The sequence below is a fragment of the Geotrypetes seraphini genome, chromosome 3 (genome assembly GCF_902459505.1).
Source record: "Geotrypetes seraphini chromosome 3, aGeoSer1.1, whole genome shotgun sequence".
Lineage (NCBI taxonomy): Eukaryota > Metazoa > Chordata > Amphibia > Gymnophiona > Dermophiidae > Geotrypetes > Geotrypetes seraphini.
In genome coordinates this window covers 228,676,520-228,704,117 of record NC_047086.1, presented here as the reverse complement: position 1 = coordinate 228,704,117, position 27,598 = coordinate 228,676,520, and the positions used below count along the sequence as shown (strand labels likewise).

Here is a 27,598-nt window from a genome sequence, read left to right as displayed (position 1 = left end):
CCAGTTATTGCAGCTCTTTTAGGCAGTGGCAGCAGCAGTTTGACCCACCAGGAGCAGCATTAGCTTTGGAGCTGCAGATCTTGTTGAGTGACTTGGTAGCACCAGTGTTGTCATGAAGTGCAATTTTTCTTGAGTGCTTTCAGATTGTCAGGTGGTAGTTTCTGAGCATACTGCTCCCGCGGCGGCCCTTATGTCAAAGACCAATGCCCTAACCGAGACCAGTCCTACTTGCGTTCGTTCTGTTTCAGCAGGAACTTATCTAACCTTGTCTTGAATCCCTGGAGGTTGTTTTCCCTTATAACAGCCTCCTGAAGAGCGTTCCAGATTTCTACCATTCTCTGGATGAAGAAGAACTTCCTTGCGTTTGTACGGAATCTATCCCCTTTTAACTTTAGAGAGTGCCCTCTCATTCTCCCTACCTTGGAGAGGGTGAACAACCTGCCTTTATCTACTAAGTCTATTCCCTTCAGTATCTTGAATGTTTCGATCATGTCCCCTTTCAGTCTCCTCTTTTCAAGGGAGAAGAGGCCCAGTTTCTCTAATCTCTCACTGTACGGCAACTCCTCCAGCCCCTTTACCATTTTAGTTGCTCTTCTCTGGACCCTTTTGAGTAGTACCGTATCCTTCTTCTTGTACGGCGACCAGTGCTGGACACAGTACTCTAGGTGAGGGCGCACCATGGCCCGGTACAGCGGCATGATGACCTTCTCTGATCTGTTCGTGATCCCCTTCTTAATCATTCCTAGCATTTTGTTTGCCTTTTTCGCCGCCGCACATTACACGGACATCTTTATCGACTTGTCGACCAGTACTCCCAAGTCTCTTTCCTGGGGGCGTCTCTCCAAGTACTGCCCCGGACATCCTGTATTCGTGTATGAGATTTTTGTTACTGACATGCATCACCTTACACTTATCTATGTTGAACCTCATTTGCTATTTCGCTGCCCATTTCTCGAGCGTGGTTATACCACATTGCAGATCTTCACAGTCCCCCTGTGTCTTCACTACTCTGAATAACTTCGTATCATCCACAAATTTAATCACCTCACTCATCATTCCAATTTACAGATCGTTTATAAATATGTTGAAGAGCACGGGTCCGAGCACCGAGCCCTGCGGCACCCCACTGGTGAGGCTCTTCCAGTCTGAGTATTGTCCAGAAGTTGGCTGCAGGGGGACCTTATTCGCTGATGTAGTTTGTTTCTTGGAGGATGTATCTATTTTAGGCCTCCATTACACTTCTTTATTCCAGTCTAGAGAATGACACAGGGACAATTTTTCCTCCGTCCCCAGGGGAACTCATTTTCCTTAGCAAAGCAGCAGATGAATCCAGAGACTAGTGGGTATAGCTCACATCGACCAGCAGGTGGAGATAGAGAACTGATTAACAGTTGGCCTTAAAGCCTGGTGTTCCTCCTGTTGATTCAGTTTTGCTCTATCTCCCAGCAGGGGTTGAGCTAGCTCTCTAGCTCCTGGATTCTGGCTGGGGCCGAGTAAATTGGTGTTCCTTTGGATTCCTCTGTTGAGACTAGCTCTCTTCAGCAGGACGGGGGTGCCTGGCTGAGCGGTGCCGGCTTTGGGAGTTACACCTGGGCCCTCCCAGGTCCCTTCTCCACCCTCCCCTCCGATTGATTGAGGGGTTTCCTTTGACGCTGCAGGAGTTCTTTCTTCATTCTTTGGGAGTGACGAATGATTTTCGTCGGTTGGACCATCTCTTCGTGTTATTCGCAGGCAAAAACAAGGGTATGGCTGCGTCTAAAGTGTCCATTGCTCGTTGGGTCAAAGAGGCGATTGATTCGGCTTATTTGTTGAAGGGGAAGCAAGTACCGGAGCACCTTCATGCTCATTCGACTCGAGCATTGGCTACGTCTTGGGCGGAGTCTGGTGGTATGTCTTTGGAGGAAATTTGCCGGGCGGCCACTTGGTGGTCTGGGAATACCTTTTCGAAGCATTACCGTTTAGACGTAGCGGCCCGTACGGAGGCATGTTTTGGCGCCTCAGTGCTGGCGGAGGCGGCATTGGCGTCCCACCCAGTTTGATTTTGCTTTGCTACATTCCACTAGTCTCTGGATTCATCTGCTGCTTTGCTAAGGAAGGTAAAATTATGTTCTTACCTGTTAATTTTCTTTCCTTTAGAAGCAGCAGATGAATCCAGAGCCCCTCCCCAGTGGACTGTCTGTCTGGGTGTTTGTTTATTTGTTGCAGTTGGGGTATGGTTGGTAATTGTATTATTGCATTTCTGACTTACACATTTTCTACTGGAATGAAGTTTTGTGGATGCTCATTCTCCTTTCGGGATGCTTGGGCAAGGTGCATAACTGAATCAACAGGAGGAACACCAGGCTTTAAGGCCAACTGTTAATCAGTTCTCTATCTCCACCTGCTGGTCGATGTGAGCTATACCCACTAGTCTCTGGATTCATCTGCTGCTTCTAAAGGAAAGAAAATTAACAGGTAAGAACATAATTTTACCTTCCTGTCCCATCCCCGTGAGCTCTTTTCCTGTCCCTGCTCCATTCCTGCAAGCACTTATGATTTTAAAATATTTGAAGCTTGTGCAGATGAGGACAGCCTCACCTGTACAAGCCTTAAGCACTTTAAAATCATAAGTGTTCAAGGCTTGTGCAGTTAAGTCAGAGCTACAGGAATGGGGCCATGATGGGGATAGCGACAAAACTCGCGGGGATGGGGAAATTGAGTTTCTTTGGGGGACGGGGAAAAATTTTGCTATTCTCTGTTCCAGTCTATGACCTAAACTTGGTCTGCTGGGTGTCCTTGAAGGATATTATGCTTAAAATGGTGTCTATTTGTTCCATGAAGCATATTTTGAAACTTCAGGTGTTCTCCTGCCTTATGGAGGCAAGTGTTTCTCTTTACTCAGTGCTGTGCTTTTTGCCTAAGGTGGTGTCAGCCTTTCTTCTCAATCAGGTAGCCTTCTTACCCTCTCTTTGAAAAGAGGATTATGGGCTTTTAGGAACTGTCGTTTGAAGATGCTTGGAGCATGGATATGTTATTTGATGGTGACCAGTGTGTTTCGGTGGTTTTGAAGGGGTATATAGTCCCTGAAGGCTAAGAGCTCTCTATACTAGGTCTCGGGTTACATCTTGGGCTGAATTGCCTGTAGTTTCTCTGGAAATTTGCAGGGCGACTGTGTTGTCTTTACACACCTTTGCATGATATTATCATATCAGTGTTAAGCCAAGGAGGACAAAGCATTTGGTGTCAGCATTCTCGGGGCCAGTATTTCAGGGGCCTTCCCAGGTTAAAGGGTCCTTTGTTGCATCCCATACATTGCATGTCTGGTGGACATGAATGAAGAAAAAGGTCCTTACCTGCTAATTATTTTTTCCTTGAATCCTAAAGATAAAACTCAAGAACAGCTCTAGGAAAACACAGACGGTGGAAATAGAAATGATCCGATTCCAAGTGGAAATAGAAATGCCAAAGGGGAAGAGAACCATTGCAACAGCGTTTAACTTCAAAAAAGGGAACTATGACGCCATGAGGCGAATGGTAAAGAGAAAACTCAAGAACAGCTCCATTCAAGGACACGGTAAACGAGGTGCAAAACCTGTATATACCCAGATTTAGAAAAGGGAGCAAAAAGAATCAAACAAAAGACCCGGCATGGATAACCAATGAAGTTAAGTAGGTGATAGGAGACAAGAAAAAATCATTCAAAAAGTGGAAAAAGAATAAAACTGAGGAAAACTGGAAAGAGCACGTGAAACATCAAAAAGAATGTCACCGTGTGGTCAGAACAGCGAAAAGAGTATGAGGAGAGACTTGCCAAGGAGGCACGAAATTTTAAACCATTCTTTCGATATGTGAAAGGAAAACAACTGGCAAGGGAGGAAGTGGGACCCCTGGATGAGGGAAGCAGGAAAGGAATGGTAAAGGAGGTAGCAGACAGATTAAACACGTTCTTCTCGTCAGTCTTCACAAAAGAGGACACATCCAAAGTGCCGGAACCGGAAAAAACCTTCAAGGGGGATCAAGAGGAAAAATTATTATCACTAGAGGTGAGCCTCGAGGATATACTCAAACAGATAGATAGACTAAAAACTGACAAATCGCCGGGACCAGATAGAATCCGCCCGAGAATACTGAAGGAGCTTAGAGACGAAATAGCGGAGTTACTACAGAAGATTTGCAACCTATCCTTGAAAACAGGGGTAGTCCCGGAGGATTGGAGGATAGCGAATGTTACACCTATCTTCAAAAAGGGATCCAGAGGCGACCCGGGGAACTACAGACCGGTGAGCTTGACCTCAGTTCCGGGGAAGATGGCTGAATCATTAATCAAAGACAGCATCAATGAGCATATAGAAAGAAATAATCTGATGAGAACCAGCCAGCATGGTTTCTGTAAAGGAAGATCCTGCCAAACGAACCTACTGCACTTCTTCGAGGGGATAAACGAACAGTTGGACAAAGGTGACCCCATAGACATCATATATCTGGACTTCCAAAAAGCCTTCGACAAGGTACCCCATGAGCGCCTGCTAAGGAAACTGTGGAACCACGGGGTGGAAGGGGACGTGCACAGATGGATCTGTAATTGGCTGGCAGACAGGAAGCAGAGGGTAGGAGTAAAAGGACACTACTCTGACTGGGAAGCAGTCAACGAGCGGTGTCCCGCAGGGATCAGTGCTGGGACCACTGCTGTTCAATATATTCATTAATGACCTGGAAGTGGGGACGAAGTACGAAGTTATAAAATTTGCGGATGACACAAAACTCTCCAGTAGGGTTAGAACGGTTGAAGAATGTAAAGAACTACAAAGGGACCTGAACAAATTGAGTGAATGGGCAAATAAATGGCAAATGTGCTTCAATGTAGAGAAATGCAAAGTCTTTCACATAGGGAAAGGAAACCCGATGTACAATTACAAGATGGGGGGAATGGTATTGGGGAAAAGCAACCTAGAAAGGGACTTGGGGGTTTTAGTGGACCAATCAATGAAGTCGGGAGCACAATGCGTAGCGGCCTCAAAGAAGGTGAACAGAATGTTGGGCATTATCAAAAAAGGAATCACTACCAAAACCAAAGAAGTTATCCTGCCGCTATATCGGGCGATAGTACGCCCGCATCTGGAGTACTGCGTCCAATACTGGTCGCCGTACCTTAAGAAGGATATGGCGACACTCGAGCGGGTCTAGAGAAGAGCAACAAAAATGATAAAGGGCATGGAAGACCTTTCATATGCTGAGAGGCTGGAGAAACTGGGGCTCTTTTCCCTGGAAAAACAGAGACTTAGAGGGGACATGATAGAAACTTACAAGATCATAAAGGGTATAGAGAAGGTAGAGGGGGGCAGATTCTTCAGACTGGCAGGGGAAACAAAAACAAGAGGGCACTCAAGAAAATTGAAGGGAGACAGATTCAGAACAAATGCTAGGAAGTTCTTCTTCACTCTGAGGGTGGTGGATACCTGAAATGTGCTTCCGGAGGAGGTGGTAGAGCAGAGTACGATTTTGGGTTTCAAAAAGGGGTTGGACAAGTTACTGAAGGAAAAGGGGATTGAGGGGTATAGTTAGTTACAGGGGTACTATATAGGATAAAATGTCTTAAGTAAAGGATCACTTACAGGTCACTGACCTGGGGGGGGGCCACCGCGGGAGCGGACTGCTGGGCACGATGGACCTATGGTCTGACTCGGCAGAGGCGATGCTTATGTTCTTATGTAATCCAACACCTGCCCATATTTATCTGAACTGTGGTTTATTCTTGATAGGTATTCCTTTTTGTGGAACACCTTGGTATAGTAGAGTGGTGTTGGTGGGAACTTGGGGGGAGGGGTTATCCTTTTTCTTTTTAATAGAAACACTGAGAAGCTGTAGGTTAAACAATACTCTGTATAGGGCAGGATCTGCAAGCTTTTTGTTCTTTCTCTATCTGCTGGTATAGAGGCAAAATCCATACATCTGGATTCAAGGAAAGAAAATTTAGCAGTCAAGAACAATTTTTTCCTTTTCTTTATCCCTTTTTCTTTATTTTAGGTAACATTTTCTATCTGATGGAATACAGGGAGCTCTTCCTGGCCCTGTTCCGAAAGTTTGACGAGACCAAACAGCCCCAGTCCTTCTTGAAAGATCTGGTAGAGACTGTGCATCTGTTCCTCAAGATGCTGGAGAAGTTCAGTAAAGGGAGGAACAACCTTGTGGTCCAGGTAGGTTTTACTTTCCATTTCCCTTTCTTATTTTTCCATTTCTCACATTTGATGCTAAGTAGGCTTTCTCCCTGCTATAGAATAAGAGAGTGAAAAAGAAGAAAAAAACATCTAAGATTCTTCCAGCTGTGTCAGAGTTGCACCAAAAGACACCCCAGGATCTGGAGGTGCTATGGCAGGCTCTTTTTGAACAACTCGGTGAATGTTCCAAGGTAAGCAGGGAACCACTGCAGTGTCAAAAGAAAATGAAGTTTTGCAGCTCAATCTTTTGTCCCAAACTAATACCTGAACAGAAACACTGCAAGTAGAAGGAAGACTGAATGCAAGATACATCTTCATGTAGCCATTACTGGTATTGCTGTAATATTGTATGGCAAATATTTTATTGCAATACTATATAGTCTTTTCTACACTATACCTTGTATAAAAACATGTATACCTTATATTGGGGCTTCCCAAACATTGGGGTCACAACCTGAGTTGGTCCTTCATTAGTCATAGGCCTGTGCCTCTTAAGGAGTCATATACTTTCTGTGACCATGTGGGGGGGGATCACAGCACCAGAAAGATTAAGTTCTGCTTTATTTCTTTTACATTAATTTGGTTTCTCTGTCTAAAACAGTGTACCCTGTAAATCAGTCTGGTCCAAAACCTATGGGTGTTGTCTATTGGTCAGCAGGTGGTGATAGAGAATACAGAATTTAGAGCTCTGCTCTGTAAGGGTACTATGCAGCTGTAAAAGGTCAATATTTTTCTATCCTCAGCAGGTGGAGGGTGGTTGTGCAGCTTCTGGCTGGTTAGCTAAGACTTGCTCTTGTTTCATTAAATTAACCGATCACTAGTTGAATAAGGGGAATAGCTGTTGGAGAACAATAGCTAGCAAGGCCATATCCAGAAATCTGTGGGTCCCTCCTTCGTTTCCTTCATTCTATCATCAGTGTAGACAGATAAAAAAAGAAAAGCTGGTTAAAGAAAGGAATTTGTGAGGAATGGAGCAGTTGTAAATATAGGTGTCATCTTCAGGAAGAAATTTGATTGTGAGTAGAAGAATCTTGGTGTTAAGATTATTGAATCTTTTTACCTCCTATTTTTATATCTCCTGGGGGAACCTCAGTTTGGAATTTCTCTTCATGGCCCTCAACCTTCCTTTTTGTTACATCTCCTTGTGGCGCTTACATTGTTTACTCCATTGCCCCCTCTCTCTCTTCCCTCCTCCCCCCAATGGTAGTGCCAATGGAGACATATTTTTCGCTCCATAAGACGCACCCTAGATTTAGAGGAAGAAAACAAGAAAAAAAGCATTCTAAACCAAATTCTCCCTGCCAGACTCTGCACCCAACCTCACACTCCTTGCCAGATTCTGCCCCCTTTTCCCCCCTCCCTGCTAGGCTCTGTACCCTGTCCCCCCCCCCTCTGGTGGTCTAGTGGTAGGCCAGGACGTGGCAGGCAGGCTGGCCTAGGGGCAGGCAGGAAGACAGGGCCCCTGCTCCCCCCCGGTACGTCAGTACCTTTTATTAATCCTGGTGGTCCAGTGCTGTATTAGCAGGAGCTTTCTGCTCTTCTGCCCTTCCCTCACTGGATGGCTGCCTCCTGATGTCTTCCGGAAGTGGCAGGTGCAAGCTTTTTGCATGCCTGCCTTGTCCTGTGCCACTCCCTGAATGGCTTCCGTCAGTTCTTGCAGGACTCATTCAGCTGAAGCAGTGGAATTTCTCATACTCCAAACTCCACCAGCTCAACTGGAACTTGAAGATACGGTATTATAATTTTTGTTGAATGACACATCTTTAGTAGGTCCCTTTTTGCCTCCCTCCCAAATGATTCTAGAGACAGTTCACAGCATTATTTATCCCAGGACAAGCAGGCAGCAGATTCTTAACATGGGTTCTGGACTGATCTAGTGAGATTGAAGGAAAGAAAATTATCAGGTAGGTAAGTTCTAATTTCTCCTTGATGCACTGTTTTCTAAGATCAGGTCTCTCTTGTTGGGGGGTTCTAGGGCACTGTAAGCCTCCCTGAGGACATAGTGGTACCTTTTGATGCAGCTTCGGAGGTGCCAGTGGAGGAGCAGAGAGCAGATGCCATGATGAAGATTCAGGATTGCCTGTTGACCAGCCGTGGCTCAGAAGCCCTAAGCCTTCTTCGTGCTGCCAGGTAACCCCATAGTGAAAGCAGTATTAGCGATCATGAGAAGGGAAAGGGAAAGAGAAAGGAGATGGGACTTGATATATTGCCATTCTTTAGCATCTCTCCAGACCGGTACAGTTCACTGATGAGTAATAGCTCACCATGACCAGCAGGTGGAGTCTGAGACCAAACTTTGGCTGTACACTTCTCCCTCTGTATTTGCGGGGGATGCTGATGGACCATAGGCGCGAATATGGAAAAACCATGAATAACTTTTTATATGTTGTTCACGGTTTTTAGAAAACGCCATCATTTTTATTATTGAAACCGTGAATAACTTTTCTACTGTTGTTCACGGTTTTTTAAATAAGCCACTATTACTACTATTGAAATTCGCAAATTTTTATTAGACAACAATACCTGTACAGTTATAATCTTAGGGCAAAAAAAAAAAAGTTCAATACTGAGAGTTCAGTACTGGAATACAGTATCCGTATTGTATTGTACTGTATACAGTACGAAACAATACTCAGGCAGTGTCTTCATCCTCATCGTCCTGTACAAGTATTGCAGGAGGAGGAGACGAAGAGGATAAGTGAACATCAGGGGCCTCCTCATGCAGTGGAACTGGGTCTTCAGTAGGAGGAAAACGAAGAGACAAAAGGGGATGCCTCCTCATGGGTGGAACAGGTGGATTGTGAGGCAGTGGATAGAGAGGCACTGACTCTAGGTATCCTTGGGAAATACATTGTGATTTCTGTCTGGGTCTTCTGCTTCATCATCTCTTTGTATATATTTTTGTATGTAGAAATCGCTGCTTCTGCTAACTCCCTCATCTTTAACATACATATCATGGATGGGTCGATGTCATAGGAAAAGTCAATTGCACCGTTGAACCTGTGTGTGCCCTCTGCAATATTACCCAGTGTAAACTTGTCTTCTAGCACTTCTTCTAATCCTCCTTCCTCTTCTTCATCTGGTATTGCCTCTCCTTCAGGAGCAGTAAGGTCAATGAGATCATCTTCCGTTAGTTCATTTGCTCTGGTGTCTATTAAGTCTTGAATATCCTCCATATCCATATATTCAAAGCCTTCCCCACCCACCTGCTTTGCCAAGTCAATGATGTTTTCCATAATTTCTTGGCCTTGCTCTGTGATATTGACAGTGTTATCCCTTTTTACACATTCAGGCCAAAGATTCTTCCAGCACAAGTCTCTGGCTTGACAGCTTTTCACCGCTCTTTCAATAATATTGATGGCATCCACAATAGTGAATTCCTTCCAATTTTTCATGATACTCTCCACATTGGGGCCTTCATCCATAGCGTGGACAATCCTCTCCAATGAATACCGTGTGCAGTGTGCTTTGAAGGTTCTTATTACCCCCTGGTTGAGAGGCTGGATGATAGATGTTGTGTTGGGGGGCAAGTAGATGATCTCAACATCCTCAATGTGGAACTCATGTGTGTCTGGGTGGCCAGGGGCATTGTCCAATACCAACAGAACCTTAAATTCAATTCCTTTATTGGCCAGGTATTTTCTTACTTCTGGCATTCTAGGAACAGAGCCCTGGTTGTCCAAGCCTTCTTGTTGCTCATCCAGTAAACAGGCAGCTGGAACTTATCTTTTCCCTTCAAGGCTCGGGGGTTTGCGGCTTTATAAATCAGGGCTGGCTTTATCATATGGCCTACTGCATTTGCACAAAAGAGCATGGTTAATCTATCCCTTGCAGCCTTGAAACCTGGTGCTCGCTTATCCTCTTTGCTAATGAAAGTCCTCTGTGGCATTTTCTTCCAAAAGAGAGTAGTTTCATCGGTATTGAATGCCTGCTCAGGTTCATATCCCTTCTCTTCAATAATTGCCTTAAAGGTAGAAGGGAACTCTCTAGCTGCCTCTTGGTTGGCAGATGCTGTTCTCCTGTCACTCTCACATTTTGCAGGCCATACATGTGATGGAATTTATCAAACCACCCTTTACTGGCCAGAAAGTCGATGAATTGTGACAGTTCACCTTCCCTCCTCTTCAAGTATTCATGTAAAGACTTAGCCTTTCCTCTTATCACAAAGTCTAGCGGGATTCTCTTTTTGTAGCAATCCTGCACCCACAGAAATGTTGCAGCTTCCGTCCGAAAGAGATTGGCATCTCGCACAACATGTAATTTCTTCGCAGCTGCTAATGCAGCTGCCGCAGCAGCTTCACGGATTTGTTTTTCATTCTTTTATGTACCCAACAGTTGACTTATTTATGCCATAATGTCGAGCAACAGCGGATAACTTTAGTCTCTGAAGCATATCCAGTAATTCTACCTTTTCTTGTAAGGTTTTAATTTTTTTTCCCTTTTGGGAGCACTATCGGTAGCGGTTGAACTCTTGCTCTTTGTAGCCATGGTAGGAGACCTGATCTACATAGTAACATAGTAGATGACGGCAGATAAAGACCCGAATGGTCCATCCAGTCTGCCCAACCTGATTCAATTTAAATTTTTTTTTTTTTTTTCTTCTTAGCTATTTCTGCGCAAGAATCCAAAGCTTTACCCGGTACTGTGCTTGGGTTCCAACTGCCAAAATCTCTGTTAAGACTTACTCCAGCCCATCTACACCCTCCCAGCCATTGAAGCCCTCCCCAGCCCATCCTCCACCAAACGGCCATACACAGACACAGACCGTGCAAGTCTGCCCAGTAATGGCCTAGTTCAATATTTAATATTATTTTCTGATTCTAGATCCTCTGTGCTCATCTCACACTTCTTTGAACTCAGTCACAGTTTTACTCTCCACCACCTCTCTTGGGAGCGCATTCCAGGCATCCACTACCCTCTCCGTAAAGTAGAATTTCCTAACATTGCCCCTGAATCTACCACCCCTCAACCTCAAATTATGTCCTCTGGTTTTTACCATTTTCCTTTCTCTGGAAAAGATTTTGTTCTACGTTAATACCCTTCATACTCTCCTGAAGGAGAGGCAAGCAGCGATTTCAGGGCTTGGAGCAGGCAAGCAGTGATTCCCAACGATTCCTAGCGATTCCCAAAGAATTAAGGGCTTGGAACAGGTAAGCAGCGATTCTCAGTGATTTCAGGGCTTGGAGCAAGCAAGCAGTGATTCCCAGCGATTTCAGGGCTTGGAGCAAGCAAGCAGTGATTACCAGCAAATCAAAGAGAATTTATGGCAAATAGCAGGCAAGCAGCAATTTTCAGCGATACAGAGAATTTAGGGCTAATAGCAGGCAAGCAGCGATTCCCAGTGATTTTCTCCATGCATGCTGGGAAGAAGCCTTTCTCTCTATGGATGCTGGGAAGCAGCGTTTTTCTCAGTGCACACTGGGAAGCAGCGATTTTGTGGGAGAAAGCATGGAAGCAGCGATTTTCAGAGTGAATGGTAAGCAATAAACTTTTTTTTTATCGGTACAGTAAAAGGAAAAAGAACTTTAATGATGATGTAACTTTTGGGGGTGGAGTCAGCAGCCGAAAATTGCGACTAAGCGAAGCCGCGGATATGGAGGGAGAAGTGTAATACTAAAAGCTGTGTTTCCCTCTAGTCTAACCAGTCTGTTCTCAGTCTCAGTAGGTGTGGTAAGTTGTGCCAGTCTTCCCTGAAAATAGTTAGTGTAGGCCTGTTGGAAGTTGTTTAGGGCCTTCTAGTCCCCGTTTGGTGCCAGATTGAGCTTGGGGGAACCCTATTTTGGGGGACCCTATTGGGTCTATCTGATCTTGGGGATGTCGCATTCGACGAGTCATGAGTTGAGTCCCTCCCCCCATTTTCTCCACCTCCCCAAAATATTTCTAGAGGTGCCTCATCTGTAAGTCTTGCTACCGATACCTGCAAGGCATATGGCTTAGAGAGCCAGTGGAGTCTGTTCTGCGTCCACTCTGGTTCGGCCCCCCCCCCCCTCAGTACCAGTTTCGTCCCTGTCTCCTCTGTCATCTAAATGGCCGAGGGTCTCTTGGGATGATGATTTTTTCTATGGGGAGCAATTTTCTCTTCATGAGGACCTGGACCCTTTGGGAGTCCTCCAGGATCCTCTCAGGAGGACGAATGCCACTGGCGGTGGTTTTTCAGTTCCGTCAGCTAGCGAGGATGCGTCGGTAGTGCGCATCTTTCAGTGGGAAGAGCTCCAGAGCTGCTCTTTGAAGATGACGTGAAGGAGCCCCAGCATGTGGTGGACCCTCTGCTTCGGGGGATACACTCAGCATCCCACTCTTTTCCTGTGCATCAGGATATTTGGGATATTGTGTGCTTGTGCAATGTAAAGCTCCGGAGGCGCCCTTTCTTTTTGCAAGCTTTATGGCTTGCCTGTATCCCATCCCAGTGTGGGATAGGGATACCTTGAAATCGCCAGTGGTGGACGCGGTGGTCTTAGCCATTGCGAAGCGGCATACGGTGCCTGTTGAGGGCCGCTCAGCCTTGAGGGACTCTTGAAGAGCGTAGATTAGAGTCCCTCCTTAAGCAGAATTTTGATGTCACTTCCCTTGTGATGTGATGGCAGTGGCAGTCTGGTAGCTAGGGCTTGTTTTCAGTGGGCCATGCGTGTCTTTGACCGTGAGTCTGATGACTGGTCCTTGGTGGAACAGGAAATTGCCAAAATTGAGATGAGTGCTTCTTATCTCTCTGATGTCATGTATGATCTGTTACGGGCATCGGCCAAGTCCATGACTCTCGGGGTGGCCGCTTGTACCTTATGGTTCCAGGCTTGGTCACTGAATGCGGCATCAAAGGCTAAGCTGACAAAATTTCCCTTTTGGCGAGGATTTGGACAAGTTGGTTCAGACCTTAATGGACTCTAAGGTGTCCTGCCTTCCTGAAGATCGTGCCCACCTGTGCAGGGTGGCATTGCTCGGGGGCATTTGCGTGATTTCCCCAGATATCGCCCTGGTCTAGAGGCTGCTGCTTTTCCTGCCTCTGGGTTTCTTTCAGAGCATGCAGTCCTTTCGGGGAGCCCATCAGGGGGATGTGATTCCTCCGCAGCCTGTCCCACCCAATAATTCCTTGCCAGCACCTCCCTTGGTTCCGTTGGGCGCTCAGATGCAAGACTTTTACTAGGGATGGACCGAGATCACAACGGATCAGTGGGTCCTGGAGGTGATTTAGGATGCTTATGTTCTGGAGTTTTACCACTCCTTGCCAGATCACTTTCTCACTTCTCCTTGTCAGGCGGCATGGAAGAAGCCGGCCTTTTGCCTGACACTTCAAAAACTGCTATATATCAAAGCGGTAGAGTCCCATGCCTCTGCAGAAGAGTGGCACCGGCCGGTATTCGATTTACTTCGTGGTGCCCAAGAAAGAGGGGAATTTTTGGCTTATCTTGGATCTAAAGGGGGTCAACAGGGGCTCTGCAAGTTCCATCTTTTCACATGGAGACCCTGAGATCTGTCATTCTGGAGGTTCAGCCGGGGGAATTTCTGACCTCTCTTGATCTGAAGGAGGCCTACTTACATGTTCCGATTCGCGCCTCACATCAGAGGTTCCTGCGCTTTGCAATCTTGGGATGGCACTATCAGTTTGTGCGCTTCCTTTTAGTCTGGCCACAGTTCTGTGGACGTTCACCAAGATTATAGTGGTTGTGGCGGCGGCCTTGCGCAAGTAGGGCATTCTGGTTCACCCCTATCTGGACGACTAGTTGATTCGAGCAAACTCTTTTCAGGAGAGTTCCCGAGTTACGGCTTGGGCTATGGAGTTTATGCAGTCGCTGGGATGGGTAGTCAACCTGTCCAAGAGCCAGTTGACTCCCTTCGTCTCAGCACCTGGAGTACCTTGGGGTTCTTTTCGACACCAGCTTGGGGAAGGTCTTCCTACCTGAGGCCCAAGTGATCAAGTTACAGTCGCAGATTTGCCTTCTGATGACTTCCCAGTGACTTCCCCGGGCACAGGTTTTTCGCATGGTCTTGGGGGTCAATGGCGGATTCCTTGGACTTCGTTCGATGGGCCCGGGCTCACATGCACCCACTTCAGCATGCTCTGCTTCAGCGGTGGTCGTTCCAGGTGCACGATTTAGACTCTCCCGTTCCTCTTCGGGGGTTAGTTCTTCGCAGTCTCCATTGGTGGCTACAGTCTTCCAATCTGGTGCAGGGAGTGAGTCTGGATCAGCCCCAGTGGACAGTGCTTCTCACGGACGCCAGTCTCCTCGGTTGGGAGCTCAGTGTCTTGGTCGCTCAGTTCAGGGCAGCTGGTCTCCGGAGGAGGTGTCTTGGTTGATCAATGTTCTGGAGACAGAGCCATCCAGCTGGTGTTTCTAGCATTCCTGATGTTGTTGATGCGCAAGTTTGTTCAGGTTCTCCCGGACAATGCCATGGTGGTGGCTTATGTGAGTCGTCAAGAGGGAACCAGGAGTCGTCTGATGACGCAGAAGGCTGCTCTGCTCATGATGTGGGCAGAGACTCATCTTCAGGACATCTTGATTTTCCACATAGCAGGAGTGGAGAATGTCCAGGCGGACTTCCTCAGTCATTGCGTGCTAGAAACTGGAGAGTGGTGTCTTGGTCCTGCAGTCTTGGGGTCGCTGGTCATGGACCTGATGGCCACAAATGTCAATGTCAAAGCACCACGGTTCAGTCAATGCAGGGATGTTCAGGACGAGGGGCTGGATGCTCTGGTACAGCCTTGGCTGATAGCGGGCTTCCTGTACATGTTTCCTCTGTGGCCGATGGTGGGCAGTCCTTCTTCGCATTGCTTGGCACCTCGGCCGCATGATCCTGGTGGCTTCGGAATGGCACCGGCGCCCGTGGTACGCGGATCTTCGGAACAGAGGCAGTTGCGCAAGTTGGATGTCTGTCAGATCCTTCGCTCTTATGTTCAGCGGACCCAGGAGTTCCGGAAGTCGGATCATCTTTTTTGTCCTCTTAGCGGGTCCTCATAAGGTGGATGGCACTTCCAAGGTTACCATTGTGTGCTGGATCAAAGAGACTATCGCTTCTGCCTATCTTCAACAGAAGAAGCCTGTTCTGGATTTTCTCAAGCCTCATTCCAGTTGGGGTTAGGCAGCTTCTTGGACTGAGTCTTCTCTTGTGCCTCCAGTGGATATCTGTAAGGCTGCGGTTTGGTCTTCTCTGCAGACGCATCAGGACAGTGTTCTGTGATCATGTTCTGGTGGCGGCCCTCCGGGGGAATCTATCCATGATGGGTACTGCTTTGATACGTCCCATCAGTGAACTGTACTGGTCTCGAGAGGTGCTAAAGAAGGAGAAATTAGGTTCTTACCTGCTAATTTTCTTTCTTTTAGGCTCTCCATACTGGTACAATCCCCACCCTGTCTGTCTGTTCTTACGGGATTCGCGTGGAGTGTGTGGTTTTGTTTTTTTCTGTGGGTTCTAGTATTTTTGTAGGGTCGGGGAGATTAAAAGAACAGCGGCTTTGGCTCAGCTATGGGAACGTTTTGCTGAAGGGGCTTCTATGCAATTTACAACAGTATTGCTCTATGTTAGTTCTGCTTGGCTATTTGGCAGACTGATTAGACTAGAGGGAAGCACAGCTATTAGTATTACAGCCAAAGTTTTGTCTCAGTCTCCACCTGCTGGTCATGGTGAACTATTACCCATCAGTGAACTGTACAGGTCGAGAGCCTAAAAGAAAGAAAATGAGCAGGTAAGAACCTAATTTCTCCTTTATGAAAGGACAGAATGGGTCAAAGGGAAAGACACAGTGCAGGCTGCAGATAGCCTTTTTTATTTTCAATCATTAATAAAGTAAAAATAAAACATACAGAACAAAAATAAACATCCAGAGTACAAGCAGCCTTTAAGTATGACTGCTGCAGGTGCTGCTGAGCCAAAGACTTACTTCTGTTTCAAAATCTACACTGGGCGGGTCCAGGAAGGGAGAGAGAGATGCTAGACCTTGTACTGTGGGGGAGGGGAGGAGAAGGCATGTGGCACACGATTAATTATTAATTGTGCTTACATTTTTAAATCTCAATTAATAATTAACTTGTTAATTGTGGTGCTAATCACAATGTGCAACCTTAGTAACAGGTGAATCATGCGGTAGAGTACCTCATGTGAAAAGAGTTGCTACTGAGTTATAGAAAGAATGTTTGAGTGAATAACAATCGGTGGTGCTCATACTAAGAAAATTTGAAGCACTGGGCTTTTTTAATATAAGCTGAAAATTAGTGCTAAGCTCCTAAATTTTTCCCATTCTAAATCTGCCCTTGTTGCCACCCACTTTTTGCGCTCCTTAAAATTTATCTAACCTACATTGTATAAAGATGTAGGTGCTCTGCCCTAAAATTTTCAAAAAGGCTAATTTAGGAGCATTACTATGTTTGGGCCTCTAAATGATCACAAAACTACATTTTTAACCTCTGAAAATCAGGAGATGGTCTTATCTGAGGTGAATCTGGAGCCCTTTATCAGTATTTTCTGGATTTATTGAACAGCAGTTTCCAATAGTGTGTGAACATTCTTCTCTTTCATAAATTTTCCTTAGAGAGGTATGGCCAGAGGGAGATGCCTTTGGGGCACCTGAGCTGGAGCCAGAAGAAGAGGTACTGCTACTGAAGCATATCCTTTTTGCGGAGCTTCCCCGTGAGTATCCTTGCTTAGGAGTGACTGCATACATATACCATCATTGCATTACAGCTATCTCTGTACCCAACCTCCAGACTCATTGCCTTACTCTTAAGCATTTGATACCAGCTATGAGATTTATATCTAGCACATTGCACAGCTTCCATGTTAATCCTTCTTAAATCACTACATTGATTCCCTATCATTTTTGCATTCAGTTCAAATTTCTCTTACCCATAAGTACATTCATTCTGCAGCTCCTTATTTCTTCTCATTTTTCCTCTGCATCATTTCTTCTGAACTATCCTCATTGGGCAAGTTACTCTTCCTTATTCCCACCCGATCAGTCAAGAACCAATGGGTTGTTCACATCAACCAGCAGATGGAGACAAAGAACAATTGCTTGCAATCTATGTCTTTAAAGCTCACCGATTTTTTTTTTTTTTCTTCTCCTTCATTGTTCAAGTGTGGCTAGCTGCTGGGCCAGTTAGAGAACTAGTGACTAGTTTAGCACAAAGGAAGGGAAGGAATCCAGGCCTCATTTAATAACCAAAAAAAAAAGAAAGAGAGAGAGAAAAAGCCTCAAGGAGAATATTTTACTCCTCTTAATATTCCCTTTCAGTCTCCCCCCTCTCTCTCTCTTTTCCCTGAGCTACACTTTCATATTCCTTACTATTATTTGCTTTATGGATAAAAAAGAAAATAGTGGAAAGAGGCTTAAACCCAGGGCCGCCATCAGGGCAGTACTACCAGTCCTGCATTCAGGGGCCCGGAGCTGACAGGGGGCCCGGGCTCCCCCAGGGTCCTAGGCAGTGTTCTAAGGCAGGGGCGCCAGTAGCTCGCCAAGGCAAAGTGAGTCGATCACCCAGGACTCACTTTGTCTTGGCGATCTAATCTATCGGGACGATCAGTCTTCCTCTCCCCGACGTCAATTCTGCAGTCGGAGAGGAAGTTCGGGCCAGCCAATCGCTGCCTGGCTGGGCGGAACTTCCTCTCCGACGGCAGAATTGACGTCGGGGAGAGGAAGACTGATCGGCCCGAAGCAGGGAGAGCATGCGTCGGCGTCGGCTTTGGGGCCTGTTATCCATTGGTGGGTCCTGTTCCCCGATGACAGCGGCAGTGGCAGTGGCTTGGGGAACGGCAGGGAGAAAGAAAGAAAGGGGGCAGGCAGGGAAACAGAAGGAAAGAAGAGAAACAGAAAAAAAGAAAGAAAGGTCAGGGAGAGAGGAAGAAAAAGTTGGGGGAGGGAATGAGGTGTGGAGGAGAGAAAGCATACAGGCTGATAGAAGGGAAGAAAGATTGGATGCACAGTCAGAAGAAGAAAGTGCAACCAGAGACTCATGAAATCACCAGACAAGGTAGGAAAAATGATTTTATTTTAAATTTAGCAAAGTGGAGGCAGTATTACCACAGTTTTCAAAGGAATTTGCCCAAATAACTTAATAGTTAACTGGGTAAATTCCCAGAGATGAAAACTTCCCTTCACTTACTATGCACAGTTCTGAATTTATATCTGCTGTCTATATTTTACAATATGGTCCCCTTTTACTAAACCGCAATAGTGGTTTTTAGCGCAGGGAGCCTATGAGCGTCAAGAGCAGCGCTAGGCATTCAGCGCAGCTCCCTTCCCTAAAAACTGCTATTGTGGTTTAATAAAAAGGATGGAGTGTATATTTGTCTATTTTTGTATGGTTGTTACTGAGGTGACAATGCATAGAGTCATCTGCCTTGACCTCTTTGAAAAAAACCCAGAATTGGAATGATAATTAACATTTTCTCAACGTATAGTGTGCTTTGTGTTTTTTAATTTTATTGTTGGTAGATCATTTTGACTTGGTCATTTTAAAGTAGCTCACAAGCTCAAAAAGTTTGGGCACCTCTGAGCTAGAGCGTTGAAACTGTGTATTTCTATTTTATCCCCCCTTTTACAAAACTGTGGAGCGTTTTTTAGCGCCAGCCGTGGTGGTAGCAGCTCTGATGCTCAGAATTCTATGAGCATCAGGGCTGTTACCACTGTGGCTAAAATCCTCACTACAGTTTTGTAAAAGAGTGAGGGGTTAGTTTGTGATGACATATTCCATACTAGGCGAAGGTGTTTTCTGTGTTCTGTGTGTTCGAAAGACATGGTTTTCTGTTAGGATTGACAGTGTAGGATTGATCTGTGCTGGTCTGGCTTGTTTAGTTTTACAATGGGTGTATTGATGTACTGCTCACTGCAATATGTAATATGCTGCCTTTTCCTAGGTACTCATGTGTGACGTGTGGTTTGTTACTAAAAATCATGTTTTTCTTACAGATGGGGGGGTGCCAAAAAATGATGGGCCCCAGGTGTTACATATGCTACATACGCCACTGTATCTAAAGATACCAGAAAGCTGGCGTAGCAAAAACTTTAAGTAAATTGTTATTCTTCTAAGTTTTGAGTATTTAACCCTCCCACAATCTCACGGGCACTCGTTTCAAGTTTCAAGTTTATTGAGATTTTGATTTAAACGCAATATCAAATATTTTCAATGCGTATAACAAAAATAAATTTGGGGAAATAAATAAAACCATTTGAACAATAAACATACAAACATATCCATAGATGATTAAAATTACATAAGGAGTACAAGGATAAACTACATTTGTTTAAAAATGCGTTCTCCGTGCCTGCTCATAAATTTGTTGACTGGAAGGATCCAGAAATGTGGCCAGATGCCATTCAGGACAAAGAATTGTGCAATTTGGATTAATGATGGAAGATGATTTAAAGCAAATGGCACAGTCTATGAGTAAAGATCTTGACGGACGTTCTTTTTATGAATATCTCCTCTATGCCAAATCACCCAATGGACGTGAGAAGATTTTACGGGACTGGCTTAGGTGGAGCATTAGCAGAAAAGAATGTGTGTATTTGGCCCATGGAAGAAGGCGGGGGGGAGGCGTCGGGGGGGGGGGGGGAAGGGGTGCGTGGGGGGCCCAATAGGATTGCTCAGTAAGGGGCCCAGAAATTTCTGATGGCGGCCCTGCTTAAACCAGTGAGGACTGCAGTGCTAAGGTCAACATTTCCTCAGAGGAAAGAAAGCACTTCTGCTAGGAGTGGTAGGTGTGTTGCTTTCACACACAAAAAAGGCATTTTTGTTTTGGTGGCTTAGTGGTTTCAAAGTAGGAACTAACAGCAGAAAGGCCAAATCCAGGGGGAATGGTGTGACAAGGGGATTATCAGAGCAGTATTTTTCTGATGACAAGCAGGCCTCAAGTCTCACAACAGAGCTAACTAGCAAAAAATTATGTAGAAAGTTCTAGCTACACCGCAACATGCATTTGCAGGTGCCTTCTTCCTGACGTACAAGCAGTGATACTTAAGTCTCTCTGTCCACAAAGCAATTGAGATGCAGTCATCTTGGTTTTTGTGTCATATGTGAAGAGGTGCCTTCCCTTCATATTTTCTTTGTATATGTCCTTTTTTGAATCATTGTGAATGTTTTATGCTGCAAACCGCTTAGTTATAGGCGTTTAAATTTTTTTAGAAATAAATAAAAATAAATATTCCTCTTATTTTCATAATTTTCCTTGTATTAGTATTTTTTCAAGTTTCTAGCAGCATTTTTAAGTTTCCTTTGTTTTCATCAGGCTAAGCCTTTATTTGGGCTGGAGTATCATCCTTGAGTTGAGCATATTCCTTTTTCAGATCAAGATTAAATAATTTAATTTGACCACAATTGAGATATCGAAGAAGACTCTCGGTGACTTCAAGAGAGTAAGATGACCAGTGTAACCGGGTCATCTAGGTGATAGACTCGCATATTTGGTATATCAGGTACCTTGGACCTGACCATGACTTTAATGCTTGTTTTATCTGTTCTTAAATGCAGACTCAGCAGGTTTGACACAAGTAGCCTTTTGGCTCCTTGATGGCCCTTCCATTGGCATCATCAGCAACAACATCAATGCCTGCTTAGGCTTCAAAATCCACTAGGAGTGCACTGGCATTGAGCAGGTCTCTACTAGTCTCGACTTTGGGCCCTGGTAATTAGCCCTGGGATTGGTCAGCATCAGACCTGACAATGAGGATACGTACGAGTTCGACATCATTCTCATCAGCACAGAAGGATGATGCCAAGGGAAGCCTAAAAAGCATTGATATCAATCTTCCATGGGTGCGAGAGCACTGAGATATTGGGTCACCAATTCCCAACAAGCATTGGCACCTAGAGAACTGCTCCCTCTCTTTAATGGAGGTGCCGGTGTGCCAGTTGCTGGGCAGCCAGATCTCAACTTCTGATTTAGCACAGACTCCTTCTCAGGCTATCACCATACCAGCTCCCCATCCTTTGCCATCTCTGATGAACAGTACCAGATGATCCTCAGAGAAGAGGTGGTTTAGTTTCTGCAGTTACATAGCTAACTCCTATGGAGGTTCAGTATTCCCTCCTTTCTGTACCTTGCCAACAGCCTGTGCACAAAGCCCCAATGCTGGTGCCTCATGTGCAGGAGCCAGCCTCTGTGCTTGCACCACTGTCATCGATGTTTGAGTGGGGAGGAGCCTCTCCGGAGTCCAAAGATAGGGATGCACCATGACTTCCTAGGAAGCGTGGACGTCGTTCCACCAGCTTAGAGGCAGGCTGAGCCCATCTCCAACCATGCTGACTTGGAGGAGGACTCTGACTGAGACCATTCTTGAGACTCGGATGATGATCCACTTCTTGGAGAAGAAGTCTTATGGCATTCTCTCACCACCTCAGGAGAGGAGGTCTCCACCAGAACCTCTCTCATTCATCTGTTTTGTTTGGGAGATGGCTATTTAAGTTGGAGACTGAGAAAGAGTCTTGGACTACGAGTGTCCTCCCAAGAAAGGTATATTGGTACCACTGTACCCTGTTCTTAAGGACACACTAACGAGGAATTGAGACACCCCACTCAGTGCAGGTTGCATCAAAGAAGCTGGATACTCAGTACTGTATCCAAAAGGCTCCGGAATTCAAGAGGGCCCAGCTTCCTCACCACTCTGGTGGTAGAGTCCACTCTCAAATGAGCTAGGAGTACTAGGACTCATGCCTCATCTCTCCCCCAGGGAGAGAGGCTAGGACCTTAGATTTGTTTGGAAGAGAGTCTTTTCAAGCCTCAATGCTTATTGCCTGCATCCAGTCCTATTAGTTCTACACAAGCATTACTTGAGGTCTTTAGCTCGTAGTATGCTGTCTTTAGCTGATTCTGTCCCACCAGAGCAGGCTGAAGAGCTTCGACAACTGTCCTAAAAGCAGCTGCAGTGTAGAAAATATATGGCCAAAAGGATCGAGGAGAAGGAAGAAACAATCCCAATATACACCTTGTCTGCAACTTCTAGACATTATGCTTGGCTGAAGATTCCAGATCATTCACAGCTCAGATACCATTGTGCCAAGTAGAGACAAGTTGTAAAATCACTTCCTGCCGCTGAGGAAGGACCGAAACAGGGCTCTGTCGGGCAGCATTGAATTCACAACACTAAAGCTAAGTTGGCATTTCAGTTAATTTTGGCAACTGATTTTTTGATAGTCACATGATTATTATTTCATTTTTTGATGGGGGAGTGGTTTAGTGTCAGATCATGCAACAGAACACTGCATAGGGAACTTATGTTAGTTTGAAGTGTTTGTGTGTTCAGTTTTTGGAGAGACTGTATTTCTTGAGTGATCTGTTTTTTCAGCCTTCTTCCTCAACAAGAGATTTGGACTGAAGATAAATTCATAACTCTGAGGATAGAGGTTGGCTCTGGGACACATATACACAACTTTTCCCTTGCTGTTCTTCAGATGGAATGCTCTCTAGAGGAGGAGGAGAGTTGGGGAGAAGAGGGGATCCAAAGGGGTATGTTTGGCATGGGAAGATTAGAGGATGCAGTTTGTGTATAGGGTTATTGAAGTTTTCATAAAATAGATCTATCATATAGGGCTCCTTTTACAAAGGTGCGCTAGCGGTTTTAGCGTGCGCTAGCCGCTACCGCCTCCTTTTAAGCAGGCGGTAGTTTTTCAGCTAGCGCGCACTAATCTTGTGCGTGATCTAAAAACGCTAGCGCACCTTTGTAAAAGGAGCCCATAGTGTTGGATGGGAGTAGGTTTTAGGGAATGAGTAGGTTAGGCTGCAATAGCCATTCAACAGAGAATGACCACCAGAGACTCGCACAAGTATATTGAAATTTCTCTTCTATTTAACAATTTAATGATATTAAGCCAATTACAAATTGTATGCAGTTAATATATTTTATATATAGCTGTGCCAGGGAGATGTCTCTCTAAATCTCAGAGCTGACTATCTCAATTCTGTATTGCTTTGTTGTCTTTTTTATCATTTTCTCTAACCTATCTATGACGTGTCTTGTTTACACAATGCTTAATCTTTAGCTTTTATGTTGGTTTCTTGCATTTCTATGAAAGCAACTTCTCATAACTTGCTGTACTCTGCAGGTGTTTTGCAAATGTTATCAATCTGTCATCTCTGTGCTTTTAACTCCCTTATGCGCTGTTGAATTTGGGCTAGATTCACAAACCTGCCCGATCGGGCTTGATCTGGGCAGGTCCGATGAATTCATGAAGCCCCAATATGCAGATGGTGGCGATCGGAGGAACGCCCCCATTTGCCTTCCCGGATTGCTCGATAGCAATCCCGTGCATGCACAGACCATCTGTAGATGGTCTGCGCATGTGCTGGACCTCAGGGCTGGCATAGATTTAAAAAATTTTTTTTTTTTTTTTTTTTAAGGCGATCATTTTAATGGAGCCCATGGTTTTAACCTGCTTAAGCCCGTGGGTTAAAACCATGGGCTTGCAGAGCGGGGAAGGGAGTCAGGCAGGCAGGCGCGTTTGGGGGCAGGCAGGCAGGTGCGTTTGGGGCTGCAGGATAGGGGCTGACAGGGCACAGAGCAGGGCGGCAGAAGGCAGGGCAGCCGGAAAGGGCTTCAGCGACTGGTCCTCAGCAGTCGCTTTTTTTTGATTGGCCAGCCAAGTCGGTGTTGCAGGGTTTTTTCTTTAGTGAATCGCATCCTTGCCTACTTTGCATGCTGTTACCCTCATTTGCATGCGCGGATCGGAGGATGGTTGGAAGAGAGGTAAGTGAATCGGGCCGAGGTTACTAAGGGTTGGCAAACAGATCAGTACATGATCGGTTTGCTTTGTGAATCTAGCCCTTTGTCTTTCTGCTTTTGATAGTAACTAATTATATTTCCTAAATTTTATTGTGCTCCTGTCGCTGCTTTCAGTGCTTCATTCTTCTCTTATCGCAAATCTCAGGAGCTCACTGTGACCTCACCCAGCTCTATTGACTTGTTTTCTTACAGAATGATCACTTGCTAGTCTTTCTTACAGCATGACCACTTGCTAGAAAAGAATAAATTTGTAAAAATATTGAATGAATGGCTAGGATTAGTGCTGCCCGATTCAGGAAAAAAAAATTCGATTTGATTCAGCCTATTAAATCGATTTTTCGATTCGATTTTTCTGCCCAAGTGGATGTTTTGGTTTGTTTTTTTTTAAATATCCTGGTGGGTTTATTTTATAGCCTCTTCACCCCTTTTATAGCCTCTTCACCCACTTTGCCCTCTCCTGGCGCTGTGGTGTAAACAAAATAAACAAACAAAAAACACTTTTCCTCTCTCTTAAATCCTAGCTCATATTCGTGGTCTTACACCATAAAATAGAAAATAAAATTATTTTTTCTACCTTTTGTTGTCTGATCATTATTCAGATCTTATCGGTCCCAGGCTCCAGTTGTCTTCTGATAACTTGCTTGCCAGGGTCTCCTTCTTTCTCCGTGCTGACCATCTATCTTTTGTCTCTGTCCTCCCCTTCCGTTTCCCTTCCCTCCCCCGGAGGTCTGGTATCTTTCCTTTTTCTCGTCTCCATCCATAGATCCACCTTTTCTGAATTACCCTTTCATCCTTCATCTCTCTCTCCTTTCCCTCCACCCCAGGGTCCAGCATCTCTCCCTTTCTCTTCCCAACTACCATCCTATCCAGTATCTCTATCCCCTCTCCACACCATCCCTTGTGTCCAACTTCTCTCCCTTTTTGTTCCTTCCCTCCCTAAATCCCATTGTCCACCATCTATCTCCCTTTCCTGTTTTTAGATCCTTATTTCTTCTATCCTTCCCCCATCTCCCCTCTCCATGATCTCCCCCAAGTCCATCTCCCCACTCCACCAAGTTCATTTCTCCCATCTATCTTCTCCACATCTCTCCTCCAGTCCACCAACTCCCCATCTTACCTCTTCCTCCATCTACCTTTTTTTATGGCACTCCTAAGCCCCCACCACCACCACACCCCCGCACCTTTCCCAAAGAGAGTCCGGAAGAGGTCTGCCGGTGGCAGTAGTGATCCACTCCTGCCACCACTCCTTGCGTCTTCTCTGCCCTCAGTGAAAACTTCCTGTTTCCGCTTGGGCGGCCGAATGGAGAGAAGACGCCCAGAGTAGCAGCAGCAGGATAGTGAATTGAATTCGCTACTGCCGCTTTTGCCTGGCCAGGGAGGAGAGGAGAAAGCCTTGCTTGCAGGAAGGAGAGAGACGTGCTGCCCCGATCTGCACCAGAGATCCGTTCGGGCTTCCCCTCTGCCACCGGAGTCCTTGCTTTGATGTAACTTCCGGCAGCTCGAAGAGTATGAAGTAAACTGGAAGGGTTCCCCACTCACACCCCACTTCTGAGCTCTTTAAAAAGTCACTTTTTAGGCAGCGCACTGGTATCTTGCGCCGAATTGTCGGCGCTGTAATGTCGGCGCACTGAAGTCTCGCGCGTGAATGACTATGAACTGATGGAACTGCCACTGGTTCATGGTGCTTACAATGAAGAACCCAGTTCATGGTGGGTGTGATGTGATATATGTAACAAAATATGTTGTGACATTCTATAGAAGAATACAGAAAAAATCTGTATGAGGAAAGTATTAATTATTCATGTCTGTCTTTGGTTTCTCTTTAAGCCCTTTTTCTGTCTTAGTCAGATGGATCTGCAGTATTAGTGTTTTAATGTCTCATCTTTCCAATCTCAGGGCAGAGAGCACCCAGGGCAGAGGACCCTGAGGAGATGGAAGAAGAGGAGGAGATGGAAGAAGAGCTCCAAGCTGTCCATGTGTCTGAAAAAGAGTTTAACTTTCTTGACTACCTGAAACGGTAAAGGATATTCTAAGTAGTATTTTCTAGGGATGTGCAAAAGGCCCCCCCCCAAATAATTCATTTCCACATTTAAAAAAAAAAAAAATTCTGGATTTTCAGGCTTTGTATCTTTTTCAAAATTTTGATTTAGTAAGTTAGTGTGCCTCCAGTACTTTGAACGAGAGAGGCATCTTGTATTTTTGATTTTTCTCTTTATAAAGGTCCTCCATCACATTTATCACAAATTAGTTTTTAAATTGTGGCAATATAAATTAGTTACATTCATTGAGTTTTCTTATTTTTTTATAAAAGCAAACAGTATTCCAACAGCACTTTACAATTTGCTTCTTGGGAAACCTGCATGCATCTCAGGGATGCAAAGTCTGGGTACTGAATTTTTACTTCCTTTTTTAATGTAGGGTACCTGATCTATTCAACATAGGAAAAAAAGAGGATTTAAAAGGAACATATTGTGGTCTGGGATTATGTTAAGACTCTTGATAATGGAGCCCAAAGCTTGGAAAAATGCGTCTTTCTGCAGCTCTATAGGCTCACCTCCCTGCTTAATGGAATCTCTGCTAAGATCTTGGCATTGAGATTGGCTAGGGAAATACCTGATTTGATACATACTGAAAAATCCAGGTTTACTCCCAACAGACAAGCAATGGATAATGTAAAGCATACCATACAACAGATATAGGTAGCCCAAAGGAATGAGGAAAAGGTGGTGATGGTAGCAGTAGACACAGAAAAAGCACTCGACAGTGAATGGTATTTTTTGTAGAGGTTATAGATCGAATGAGAATTGAAGAAAATTTTCTAAATGGGATAGGAGATTATATGAAAACCAAGAAGCTAGGATAAAAGCAAATGGAGGATGCTTGGGGGAGGGGTAGAGATTTGGATTTGAATGAGAAACCAGGCAAGGGTATCCTCTATCTCACAATTTGCTTTATCAGTGGAAGATATATGTGGAAAATTGTAGGGGGAATCTGGATGTAAAATGAATTAAGGTGGGCAATCGGGAACATAAATTGGTGCTGTTGGTACATGATGATATTTTGAATGTGTCACAGCTTTTACTCATAACAGTTTTGTTCCAAAAAATCAAAAGGACAGCTGATTCACAAGATCCAGTGTGGTAAAAAAAAGAAAGCAGATCAGTTCGAAAAGTCCTTTAAACAGATATTTATTAAGAAACTACACTTAATCATATTATACTATCTCAACCCATAAATTACATCTCAACCACTCATCCACTACATCACTTCAGTCAAGCAGCACAAATCCAATAACCTGCAAAAAAAGATGTTATTCAGAAAGTCAAATATTAACTCAAGAAACAGAATATTAGCTTAGAAAAGCATAAACAAACAAATGGGTCTTGAGCAACTTTCTAAATTGCAATAGATTTCTACAAAACCATAAGGTACCAGACAATGCATTCCACATAAGTGGTCCAGCTATAGAGAAACATGAATTTATCCCAGGACAAGCAGGCAGCATATTCTCTACATGTGGGTGACATCATCCACGGAGCCCCGATCGGACATTCTCTCAAGCAAACTTGCTTGAAGATCTTCAAGCTTGCTAGTGTACTGCGCATGCGCGTGTGCCTTCCCGCCCGAGTCAGGGCGTGTGTCTCCTTAGCGTGGCCTCTGTTCAGTTCTTGTTTTTCCGCAGAGCCAAGAATAATAATAA

At 45.0% G+C, this 27,598-nt stretch overlaps 1 protein-coding gene across 4 annotated transcripts in view; it reads left to right on the top strand.

The window, feature by feature from the left end:
- The window catches only part of TIMELESS (timeless circadian regulator), a 154,843-nt gene that overhangs the window by 48,654 nt on the left and 78,591 nt on the right, over positions 1-27,598 (top strand). For all 4 annotated transcript variants that reach the window (XM_033937325.1, XM_033937322.1, XM_033937321.1 and 1 more), the window contains exons 14-18: positions 6,004-6,173; positions 6,254-6,385; positions 8,170-8,324; positions 16,714-16,811; positions 25,795-25,915. In XM_033937325.1, coding sequence (XP_033793216.1) covers positions 6,004-6,173; positions 6,254-6,385; positions 8,170-8,324; positions 16,714-16,811; positions 25,795-25,915 — 676 coding nt within the window. The remainder of the gene's footprint in view (positions 1-6,003; positions 6,174-6,253; positions 6,386-8,169; positions 8,325-16,713; positions 16,812-25,794; positions 25,916-27,598) is intronic.